The sequence below is a fragment of the Equus asinus genome, chromosome 29 (assembly GCF_041296235.1).
Source record: "Equus asinus isolate D_3611 breed Donkey chromosome 29, EquAss-T2T_v2, whole genome shotgun sequence".
Taxonomy (NCBI): Eukaryota; Metazoa; Chordata; class Mammalia; order Perissodactyla; family Equidae; genus Equus; species Equus asinus.
In genome coordinates this window covers 40,570,895-40,583,717 of record NC_091818.1, presented here as the reverse complement: position 1 = coordinate 40,583,717, position 12,823 = coordinate 40,570,895, and the positions used below count along the sequence as shown (strand labels likewise).

Below are 12,823 nucleotides of genomic sequence, written 5' to 3'. Positions count from 1 at the left end.
ACGCGCGCTCCGATTGGCCTTTCGAACAGTTCGTCAGCGCTCCCGCTTCGTGCGCACATCCCGATTGGCTGGAGGGGCAGTCCGTCAGCCCTGGCGGCGGGCTCTTCCCGGGCTGCGGCGGGGGCGCAGCTGGCGGAGGAAGTCCGCGGCCTGCTCGGGCTCGCGCTGCCCTGGGAACGCCGGGACTGGGAGGCCGGGCGGCCCGGGCCCAGCGGCGGCGGCGGCTGGAGCCCCGGTCCGGAGCGCCATAGTGCGTGAGGCCGCGGACGTGGCAGGGGGCGTGGGCGGGGCCCTGCCGTGTGGACACTTAACCTTTCGGGGTCCTTAGTGGGGGTCCAGCTTCCAGGGGTGGTCAGTGGGTCCGCGGGGGCACCGGGGTCCGGGCCGAGCGCAGGCGTGGAGGGGCTTGGGCGGCCGGCGGGGGGGAGCTGCAGGGGCGCGGCGGGCGTGCACGCACGGGGCCGAGGGCGCCCCCACACTGCGGCCCAGGAAGGGGGAGCTCGTCGTGTCTCGGTGGTTGTAGCAGTCACGCGGGACGTGGCCTCGGCTGCTGGCGAGCCAGCATTTCCTTTTCCCTCTGGTGTTTTGACCTTGGGCAAGTCATTTTATTGTGTCCTTTTTGCCTCTGTGTCATATGTCGTCTCCCTCCCCCTCACCTGAATTTTAAGAAATTTCAGGTGATGGGGGAAGGCCTGGAGCTTGTGGAGGGTAGGCTGAGATCGGAGCATGCCGTATGGGGGTGATGGCAGAGATTAGGGTAGGTGTTGAGGTCTCTGCCCGATCTCATTAGGTACTAGTCATTTAAACCCCCTGGTGTTTTCAGTTCCTTTAGCGATGAAACGGGAGTTGCTACTATTTGCCAGGTCAGGAAACAATTGTGCTTTATATTTTGGGTTGCACTCTATAGTTTACAAAGCACTTGACATTAGTTATCTATCTGCAAACAACCCTGTAAGGCGTCCTTACAGGTGGGGAAATTGAGGCCTGAAGAAGTTAGTGATTTTTCCACAGAAGTATAGGTAATAAAGTCCCTTGCAAGGAAAGATGGTAGCACCTAACGAGTCTGCTAGTGCCTGGCAATCTGCTCGATAATGAGCCCCAGACTATTTTACCAATGAGCAGATTGAATATGGTTAGTTTATTGAATAATGTGGCTAGTCATTGGAGACAAAACCAAGGGCAGCTATCAGCTTTGCCAAAGTTACTGTTCACAGTAATCTTGCCTCTGCAAAAAAAAAAAGGAAGATGTAAACATGCTTTGAAATGCATGAAGTTTTAGAACGTTCCAGTCTTCGTCTTTACTGCAGCTGTTGGTGTCAGCTGCAAATGGAAGTTGAGGCATTTGGTAGCTTTACACTTTTTGCTCTCATGCTGCCCTGCCCCTCCTAATTACAAATGACCTCACCTTCTCTTGCCTTATGCCTCCACTTTCCCTGTCTTTAAAAACAAAATTGGGACACACGGATGCACAAGAGGACAGAATATTTTATATCCAGATGACTGGTTACTTACAAATGCAATTCTGCTTCTGCTGTCTTCTTTAGGAACTTATTTTTGGTCTGTATCCCCCTTTAGAAGACTAGGTCATGATGTAGGTTAAACTGTACACGGCTCATTTGATGTTTCTGGAGCCAAAGCTTGGTGCAGAGGGGAGGGCTTCTTACAGTAAACTAAGAGATGGAGCTATTCTGGGGTCTTGGTGATTTCCCAGTTGGGTTGCCCATTTCTTTTGTGCAGGCTTTTGGAATTTGTGGTCTGCCCTTTAGTGTCTCGTTTTGCATGCAGTTGTCAGTGGCATTGTGACTTGCTACTTGGCCGTCTTCTTTCCTTTCTGTTACGTTGTGTTTCGTGGTTCTGTAGCGTTTAGTTATGATTGTCAGTGTCCTGATGATCTGACATGTGTGGTCTGTGAGTGTCAACACCAAACTGTTGGTATGGGGTTTAGAACACTAATTTCAGAATTGTTGCCATCTTCTTTTCTTTGCTTTCATATCCCTCTCCTTCCTAGGCTGATTTTATTTGAAGACTGAATTTGGGTTCTGTCTTTGCCCTTCTGGATCTGAAATCACCTACTCCTAGAAATTTATTATCTATTGCCAAAGCATCTCAAAGTCTGTGTCTTCAGCTGTCACTCACATATTTCATATTTCAGAGTTCTTCCTGGAGCTTAACCTGGCATTCCACAGATAGCTCTAAAGCAAAAGAAAAACAACTATTTTCAAAACTGAAAACTTTCATCCTACCCCTACTCCAGGAAAAAGTGATTAAAACAAAAACACTATTTCTCCTTTACTCCTTAATGTAGTTAGTGACATTATCATTAAATTCTAGCTAGAAATGTGAGTTATCTTTGTTGTTCTTCTCTTTCACCTTTTTCTTCCAGTCTTGTTGAAAAAGACTGTCTTGATCTTCAGTTTCCTTTCTGTTTCTTCTGCTGCTGTTCTAAGGCCTTTACCAACTCTTGCCTCGGTTGGTAAAGTGACTTTCTGCCTTCTTTTCCTGACAATCTCCTTGTCTACCCAGCCTCTACCCAACCTCCAGTTATTTTAAAGTGTGAATTTAATTGTGCAGTGACCCCACTTATAAGCTAGTTAATTCCTGAATTGCCTACACCATAAAATCCAGTGTCCTTAGCATTGTATTCAAGGACTTTTATAGCCTGTGCCTCCAAATTCCTCTTCCAGCCTTGTCCCCTATCCGTGACCCTTTTGTTGTAATGAAACCCAACTTTTCGGCCACAATAGTGCTGTGCTATTTCTGCGTATTTTTGCATGTGTTTCTCTTGCCTTATTGAATCCTACTCATCTTCCGAGGCTGAACTTTTCCGAAAGCCTTTTCCAACCTTCCTAACTATGTTCACTTTTGTTTACCACCATAGCACTTCATGCATGCATTTGTGTAGCACTTACATTGCCTTAGGTATAGTAGTTGGTGTCTGTTTTGGTAGCTGCCGTATGGGCAGACTAAATCATTCGTTTTTATGTCCTCATTGTCTAAAGTAGCATTTCACATCAGAGATACCAAGAGAGGAAGCCCTCCTGGTGTTTATAATGAATCTGGGACATGCTAGATACTTACAAGAAACTGTGGAATGAATTGATGGTAGATAGAGCCTTTCAAATATATAAAAATATATTCTAGTCTGTAAGTAATGATCACTTTCTTGTTTTTCTTTCACCCTTCCTTCTTTTCCTTGTGAGAAACATATGTAGAGAAAAGCTCTGTCCATCCTTGTTTGCTAGAAGGGAATGCTGTCTCCAAGGGAGGAGCAGATGTGTGCATGGTGTGAGAGGATCTAAAGATTGAGCCTGCGAGCCCAGACCTTGTGGGTTCCTAGAGAAGCAGGATGTGGTGCTGGGAGGGCCCTGGCTTTGCATCAAGAGCGTGTGCTCAGAAAGGAGCTGGCACTAGAGTGTTTTCTTTCTGTTTGTTTCCTTTAGAGCTAACGGGGACAAAATATTTTGAAGTTTTTTCATTTTGTGTCTACAGTATTTAGTGATATTTTCCTTATAATTATGTTTTCTAAATACTTGTTAAATCTTTGGTTATGACATTGCACAGTGATAAAAAACAGTCACATGGGAATTAAACCTGAGGTTTTTGGAAGTTGCTTTAAATCTTTCTGGATACGGAAGGGACAGTGTTACAGGAGAAAGAACATGGACCTGGGGAGTCAGAAGACCTGAGTTCCATCACCTACAGGCTGTGTTGTGACTTCAAGCAAGTCTTCTCTGAGATCTGGTTTAATCGTGGCACAATTGTAGGATTATGCGAGGATCAAATGAGAATATGGGAAAGAGCTTCGAAAGCTATGAAGCACTTAGGAGCTGTAAGATAGTGTAGGGTTTCAAAGCCGAGGAAGACAGCCTAAACTTCAGAGGGCAGCGCTGTGGTTGTGCATTTGTTCATTTAACCGATAGTTACTTTGCAGTACGTGTGGGATGCTGGGGCTGAGTTCCTCTCTCCTCCCCCCTCCCTCCCACCAGACCCCAGAGCTTTCAGCCTGGGCGTGGAAGACATATTAGTACACACACCAACAATTGTTAATAATATAACAATAAAGTATACTACAGTAATAATAATTTGTGTATGACATATTAAATACATAATTATACAAATAATCGTTACAAGTATCTCAGAGACATGCAGAGTGGTTTTATTATGGCAAAGTGCCTCCCGGCTTGAATGCACACTTGCTCCAGTACTGCAGTTGGGGAGTGACACTGTTAACTGTGTTTACATTGGGCTCTTCCGTCTCATGGGTTGCAGTTTGACCTGTGAATTCTCTAAAACCTTGTGGTAATGGCCTCCATTGCCGTGCCTCTCTGCCCTGTCCACAGGAAACACAAGAGGGAAAGTGTCCCCTTGATGATCTTCACAGAGCCCCTTGGAGACGAGTGAGAGGCTGTGGGAACTACCAAGATGAGGTGGGGTGACTCAGTGAGTTATCTAGATTAGCAGAATTGCCCTCTGCGGTTCTCGTTATGAGCAGTCTCTCCACTCGGGTACCTTGTACTAGAGAGTTACCTCGATTTGTAATTTTTAAAAAAGCGGTTATTTAATAATAATCTTTCCCTCCAGGACTTGTAGGCACTTATTATCTTCATCTTGTCCATTTAGGTCTGTAACCTGTAAGTTTTTAGAGGACTTTTCGGCATAAATTCTGATAAGTAAACGTGGGAGAAGAAAGGAAATTATTGGGTATCAATTTCCAGTGATCCTGGACCGGTCAGGAAGCTTGGCTGCAGTAACAAATAGATGCAAACGTGTCCTGACCTCACCATCAAAGTTCATGTCTCCATCATGTAACCATGTGAGGTGGTTCCAGGTTTTTGGAGAGTGTGTGTGTGTAAGTTAGGGGGGAGGAGAGCGCTCTTTAAAGCAGTAATCCAAGGACCCATGCTGCTGGACGCTCTTCCTCTTTGAATATGTGGCTTCTCAGGATGGCCTGGGGAGCCCCTTCCCCGTTAACTGGAAGGGAGCAGGGAACCGAGGAACAAGCAGGAGTGGTGTTTCCAGGCCAGGCCTGGAGGAGTCATGCATTCCTTTTGTTCACATTCCGTTGGCTGGAGCTCAGTCAAGGCGACATCCGACTGCAAGCAAGACGGAAATGTGGACTAGCTGTGTGTCGAAGAAGAGGACTAACAGTCTTTGCCACAAAACCCAAAGCACTCCGTTTCACTTTCTGTGACTTGTTTTGTAAATTTTTTTGCAATAAAGAAGATTGAAAAATAAAGCCAGGCAGTTAAAGCAGAATCGAGGAATCATAGTCACGTACTTCTTATTCAGTGGGTGTTTGAGTAGCTGTTATTTGCAAAGTGTTGTGCTAAATGCTTGGAGGAATAAGATTACGAGACATGTTCCGTGCCCGTTAGGGGCTGTAGTCTTGTGGAAGTTTAGTAAGAACTGTAGTTCAAGAGAGATGGTAAGAGTCTAGTCTGTCTGCGGGCGTGATGGGGAGTGAGGGCGGCGGGAAGTGGGGCTAGGGTGGCAGGCCATCAAGGTGGAGAGATCCTGTGATTGACAAGGGCCAAAGGCCTGGTCAGCACCACTTTGAAGTCAGACAGCAAAGACCGGGAAGCTGAGGTGCCAGTGGTCTGCTGAGTTGGGGTCTCTAGGAAGGGGGACCCACGGGAGTGGGGGATTGGAGAGTTGTCATGGTGTGTAAAGCCATCACAGAAAATCAGCGTAGGAATGGGCAAAATTATTTGACAAAATGGCTTTGATACATTCTCAGTTTTTTTCCTGTCCTCACACCTGAGGGATATGTTGCATTTCTGTTAGTCACTGGTAGTCTGCAAGAGGGGTACAGATATTCACCTTGGTATACGGGAGATTCAGTTGGGCATCCTTGGGGCCTTATATAATCTGGAAGGCCCACGAGTGATTCTGATCTCTCCCCATCCCTTCACTGCACGTTCCTCAGGGAGCACTCTCTAACTTTGCTCCTTAAAGAATTCAGGGAGCATTCTCTAACTTTGCTCCTTAAAGAATCGGGAGCAGCTGCTGACGATGACTGCCCTTTAAAGAGGCGTGTGGTGCACTTGCTGTTTGAGGGGGGGATACTTTGAGGTTTGGGTGACTCAGGGAAGGAAGAAGGAACATTTGAGCATCTTTATTTTGACGAAGTTATATTTGAACTGCTGGTTAAAAAGCATGTATAATAGAAGGGTGGTTAGAATTTTACTGTAGTAATTTTTTGTAATTCCGCAAGAACAGTAATGCTATTAAAATAGAACTTATGCACCTTTTAGGAGACACTCAGAATGCTGTGGTCGACGTGTAATTCTCACATTTCAGCTGATAGGTTTTGTCAGCCTCAACAGGGGTGTCACTTTTGTCTATTGTCTCATTTGAACCTCATGCCATTCTGTGAATTCAGTGTGGCAGGTTATTATAATCCCCATTTTTAATAAGGGACTCACCTACCGAGTGGAGGAGGTCTTGTGACTCCAAATCTGAATACGCCACACATCCTTGTAGTTAAATGGGCTTGTTTAACTCCAGAGGGAGGTGCCGGCTCCTGGCTTCCAGTTCAGCGAATCACAGAACCTCATCTCTGAGAGACCTGAGAGGCAGGTAAAATACACTCTAGTTTTTCTGACCTCTAGCTGAAATCAGAAAAGTAATTTTTGACATGTAAATACAATAAGAGTGTTAGCGCTGCCTGCCAGGTGAGCAGTCATGACTCAGGTGGCACCAATTCCGATGGACCATATGGGTAGGCGTATTAGTACCCAGGAGCCAGTTGGCTTAGTCCAGGCACCCCTCCCCCGGGCTGTTAACCTTCACTCCTTCCATGGTGGCTTCATGACAGAATACGCCGGAAAACACCAGAACTCTCTGGAAGCAGAACACTGTTCCACTCACTCCCATGACCTCTTTCTTTTGCTCCCGTGCCTATGTTAGATTTCTGCAAACGTTTAATCTTCTCAACAAGGCTTTAAGATCCAGACGTATTTTACAGAATAAACACGCAAATAAAAGTCTACCCCCGTCCGTCTTACCTGTTGTTCCAAAACAGTTCCTTTTGGGTATTTTTGATGTTCTCTTGTCTGTCTGTTGTGGTACCTTCCGGGAGGTCCCCCTCTGTGGTCTGCCCTTGCCAGGTTCCACATGAAAGCAGTTTTGCAGCAAAATCTTATGAATTAGGGCTTAGGTTCCTGTTCCTCCCAACCTTACCACTCTTACCTTTCTCTCTTCTCATCCTCCTTTGTTCTTTTGGTATCTGTGTGCCTGGCACCGTGCCTGGTGCAGAGGGCACAGCAGTGGAACAGGTAGAGTAATTCCTTACCTTCTTGGAGCACTCTGTCTTTGACTCTTAGGCGTGTGGTTAAGACCCTCCTACCTGGTTGATGGTCATCAGGGACTCTCCAGTTTTATTATGACATCGCTATTATAGTTAGTTGGCTGGGGAAGGCTGGGATAAAGCCATTCTTAGGTACTTTTTACAGAAAAAGTTCTAAGGTGCCTTGTATATGTATGAGTACCTCCTTTATACAAATCTGCTGCCAGCCTACGTCTTGTGTAACTTTCCAAAACCTGACTTTAGGGGTATATTGCAGATTGGGGTGGGCATCTAATCTCTTGGTTGACCCCAGCGTTCTAATTGGTTATATGTCTCTACTGACTTTCAGAATTCTTAACATTACCTGATAATGGCAGTAAGCTACAGGCCTGTGCTGGCACCGGGCTCCTGGATCATGTGAATCTGAGCGGTGTAATATTGTTGATCTTATTCCTATCTGATTTTATCTATGGAAACTGCCTCTCCAGGTCAGGTTGGTGATAGACCGTCACCTTCTGTCTTAACTTTTCTCAGCTACCTCCAGTTCCAGTTCTAGACAATGTGTTTGCCAGCTCTGAAACAACTGGGGAGATTAGAAGAGAGAGAAAAGCAGAGATCCGTCACATGTCTGGCATCTGTAGGGTCAGCGTGTTTATTGGTTGGAATTCTGTGGCAGCTCCTGTGGTTGAGCCAAGTGTGTTTGAAGCACCTGGATTAGGGACCAGGGTTCGTCAATGTTCTGGAAGGCCCGTTGTAGATTTACTTTATCTCTTTTGCCAGTCTGACCAGAGATTCCTGTTCAGACAAAATAGTAAATAGGTCGTTGACTTTGTAATATGAGGGGTTTTGAGCAGAACAGGTAAAACTTCGTCTTATTTTTAAAAAGAGAATAATCAGACTTCAAGCTTTTTTTTTTCAATATAGAAAAATTTCGTATTTTTTTTTTAATATAGAAAAACTGCACATTCATTTTTTGCCTCTGTAGGTGTGAATAAGACTATTGGTTTTGGGGCCAGCCTGGTGGCGCAGCTGTTAAGTTCACACGTTCCACTTTGGCGGCCCGGGGTTTCGCCAGTTTGGATCTTGGGTGCAGACCTACACACCACTTGTCAAGCCATGCTGTGACAGGTGTCCCACATATAAAGTAGAGGAAGATGAGTACAGTTGTTTGCTCAGAGCCAGTCTTCCTTGACAAAAAAAAAAAAAAAAGAAGAAGAAGAAAAGACAAGACTATTGGTTTTCATTGTAGGGGAATATGTTCAACAACAACAAAAATTCAAATTTATGAAATCATTACAGTGGAGGGGATATTTTCTGTTCATAATAAATAAGACATATTACTTGTTATTTCTTGTGTATTTCCAATAATACAGAATTGGCTGCAATTGGACTGCTGATGCACCTCACGTCTTGCCACTATAATTTGCATCTTTGTAATTTGCAAGTTATTTCAATGTTTTATACAAATCAGTAATATCTAAGCTTTGTTAAATAGAATAAGCAGATGGGTGTGTGTAGAGTTTTATAGTTTAACAAATATTTTTGTATTTTCTCATTTAATCATTATAACATCTCTGAGTCTTAGAGAAGCTGAGTGACCTGGGGTCCCACAGCTCCTGTGTGGTCGGCTGAGGGCTCACACCCGGTTTTTTCCCTTCGAGTCCACTGTCCCCTCCCTATACAATACTGCTTTTATCCAGCTAAGCTTATTTGTAAATACTACATGGCTTAATAGTTATGTCACTGCATTTAAACCTAAATTCGGGTGGTTGTAGGGTCTCTAGCATCCTTTTAGAGGGGCTTGTAGAGCTATTTTTATGTATAGAAATAGTTCTTTTAAAGTCTTAAAATATCCATGAAGTTTTTTTTTTTTTTTTTTTAACTCTGTTAAACCTTGAAAGAATAAACTGAAATTTGGAAAGGTAACTTCTGAAGAAGCTAAGGGCTGAGGGGAGTTAATGGTTAAAATATAAACCGTATCAGTTAGGGGCCAGCCCCATGGCCTAGTGGTTAAGTTCGGTGCACTCCACTTCGGCAGCCTGGGTTTGGTTCCCAGGCACAGACCTACCCCGCTTGTCAGCAGCCATGCTGTGGCAGCGACCCACATACAAAGTAGAGGAAGACTGGCACAGATGTCAGCTCAGGGCAAATCTTCCTCAGCAAAAATAAATAAAAAGTAATGATTTCTTCAAAACAAAACTGTGCCAGTTATACTCATTAGTGCCTTGGTTTTAGACATTTTCAGGCTTAAAGGAAATGTTGAGTGAGGTTCCAGCATTTGATACTATGCTTTACTCGAGTATTTTTCAGACCTGTGGAATGTGGTACTGGCAGGAACTGATTTTATTCTGTCTTGACCATTTCCTGTAAAGGGTAACTTTAATTCTGTTATATCTGTTCTTGTTCTCTCTCTCTCCCTTTTTTTATTTTTTAAGTGTAACCCTTCTGTTTTACAGTAGTATAACTATTCTATTTAATGCCATAAGGAGGTAGCTTGATCTTGCATACAGTAACAGATAGAGAAACTTGAAGAGTCTAGGTTAAACATGAAAAGGAATTACCTAACAGAAAATGACTAATATAATATGAAATCTTTCAATACTCTTGAGGCAGAATTCTGGGTGCAATTGCTGCTATAATGCATTGCTAAGGGAGAAGATGTAATTTCCTCCTCTGAAGATGCTTAAAAGTGAATTCGATTCTCTGTTCCTTGGGGGCCTTGCTCCCATCGTCTTATATCAGTGCCCAGTATTGAGATGCTCTGGGGGCTAAGAGAGGCGTGCGGTGTGGTCCTCTCAAGGAATTTGCAGCGGCTGTTGTATTAGTCACTGCGTTCTGCTTCTGAGACCTGGAGAAGCTGGGAGATACAGGGCATGAATGAGTGTATTTTTGAAAAGCTATCACAACTCTTAAATATTTATGGTAATTATGGGAACATAAATGGCCTGCCTACCGTCAAGGAAAAGATGCCAGATCTCAGTTTATCCATTAATGGCAACTTCTTTTTGAATGAGCATTTCATGATCAGGATGTCTAGAAAGTATAAGAAGTAGAAAAGTCATTTTGGGATCTTATTTTTAAGATTCTGTCTTAAATTATAAGGAAGAAATGGTAAGAAACTATGAAATGGCTAAAAGTTGATGGGAATATAGGGAAAAGGGGAAGGGCTGGTTGGGATGGCCCACGGGCACTATATTCCTGAAAATTAAGTAGAATTTGCTGGCTAGCTTGTAGAATTTATGATAACTAACGAGTGTCCCGTTTCTTCTGCCTCTTGCTACAAAACAGTGAGACGGTTTAAGCGGAAGCATCTTCTAGCCATCGACTGCCAACATTTGGCTCGGAGTCACTTGGCTGTGGCCCAGCCCTTCGGTCAAAGATGGACAAACAGAGATCCGAACCACGGTCTCTATCCTAGACCCAGAACAAAAAGAGGGACTAGGGGTATGTCTTCCCAAAAAGTACCTTGCATTTCAGAATCTGTAGTGTATGTGGCCTCTGAATATCTCCCAGGATTTGTAAACATTGCTGCTATGATTTTGTAGTCCTGTTGCAATAGTGTGATGCTTCTTTTCATTATTTGTGAGTTGACCGTGAAAATTCCATCCTTATTTACAGTGGTTGATAAAAGCCCCAGGAGAATGTGGCTGCGTGAATTCCATTAGCTTGCTTAATTGTAACGTGGTGGAAGACACATACCAATATCACCACTGTTCCAGTCCAGACCATTGTGATTTCTTGTCTGTTCAGTGGTCCTCCTTGTCCCATCCGTCACTAGGTCACTGTATCATTATTTTTCTCCAAAATGTCCCCTGCCCAGTGCTTCTGTGATGGACTCTGCCTTGGTCACCTCGTACCTGGGCTGCTGCGATAACCCTTCTCCTTGCCTTCGGATTTTATTTCTTCCAGTCAACTGGAACGTAGTCATCAAGTTAATATCCTTGAGTACATTTTCTATCACATCGCCTCTATGCTCAGGAGCCCACAGTGAAGTGGTTCCCCGGTACTATTACGGACTCGAGCTCAAACTTGCCACCACCTGGTATTTATTTGTTACACACCACTTCTCCTTCTGGCAGTTTGGTGTTCTTACTACCCGTCTCTGTGCCAAACGAATTCCTACTTTTGTTAGTATCTGTTGGTATAATCCAGATTGCCTTATTTCCCTGTGATATATCTAATTTCTGAATATATAATTCTGACAGAATCCAACTCAAATCTTACCTAGTTGTTTTAAAGTATTATAATATGTGTTTATCGCTTTCTGGAAGTACTGTAACCAATTGAATGAGGCAGTTTTCAACTTAGTGGGTATACATTGTTTGGTATCTTGTTTGTGTCATGTGTGTAAGTCAGCTTCTCTTCTGTGTTGTCTTTGCCAACGAAGACTTTGCCAGTGTGTGTGTGTTTCAGCGTGGAGTCCTGGCCCAGAGCAGGTCGTGTGTGCTTCATAAATGCTGGTGTGATCGAATTCCACAATTAGAAAATTGCAGAATTTAACCCAGGCCTGTTGACCTCAAAACTCTGGGTTTCTATCAAATTGCCCCAGAAGCAGTTATAATTTTTTCCTACCATAGAAAAAGCATGAAATTCTGTAACTTCTCTTAAAAGCCAAACCTGGATTCATTCCACTTTCTTATTTTCCAAAGTGAGAATTCTGGCTACAGCCATTTCAGGAAGGAACCATGTATTTTGTTATATATTGATAAGGTGTTTTAATCCTCCATTGGCATTTTTCAGTAAGTTGTAGGCGTTTAAAAATGCAGCGGTGATGTGAGAAATCACCCTTTGGACTCCCCTAAATGCCTGAAAAATGTGTGAGGGCAGGAAGCACGCACTGTTATGCGCCACATGAAGATGTTTCAGTCAAGATGGACCACTTATACCATGGTGGTCCCATAAGATTAGTACCATAGAGCCTACATGTGTAGTAGGGTATACCATCCAGGTTCGTGTAAGTACATCTTGTCATGTTCACACAACAACGAGATCCCCTAATGACACATTTCTCAGAAAGTGTCCCCATCGTTAAGCAACACGTGACTATACCATTCTTCACTTTGTATTTGTCTCAGAATCATAGGTGCTTAGTAAATGCCTATGGAATAAATGTATAGACTAGATTATGTACCTCTATAATAATATGAAGAGAACACTGACCACCTCCTTTTCATTTTAAAATAAATTAATGTGTCAGCTTCACAGGAGGAGATATAAGTAAATTAAAAGAATTTTAACTTTGTCAGATGAGAAGAGTGGGTTTTACTGACTCCTGATAACCTAAAGCATTTTTCTTTCTGCTGAAGCAAACTCAGATTTTTCATTGTAAGAGCAAGCCAGAAGAGGTGACATTTTCTAAGTGTATCTGTGAACGTGAGCGTTTACGTTTTGTCTGTCCATTCAGGTGTTCAGTTTGTGTATATTGCAAGGTATGATGTGGTCCTCACACCATCTGAAGACTGATCTCTTTCTCTTTTCAAATGTGTGTCTGACTATATGATAGAGCCAAATAAGTATGTTTTGGATTAATGTATT

General features: G+C 43.6%; 1 protein-coding gene across 2 annotated transcripts in view; it reads left to right on the top strand.

The window, feature by feature from the left end:
- The first annotated feature begins 116 nt into the window (after positions 1-116).
- FBH1 (F-box DNA helicase 1) overlaps positions 117-12,823 on the top strand; it is a 45,917-nt gene continuing 33,210 nt past the window's right edge. Inside the window, exons 1-2 of one of the 2 annotated variants that reach the window (XM_014845134.3) lie at positions 117-250; positions 10,577-10,732. In XM_014845134.3, the coding sequence (XP_014700620.1) occupies position 250; positions 10,577-10,732 (157 nt within the window). In that variant the 5' untranslated portion in view covers positions 117-249. The remainder of the gene's footprint in view (positions 251-10,576; positions 10,733-12,823) is intronic. The other variant, XM_014845135.3, reaches the window with a different exon arrangement.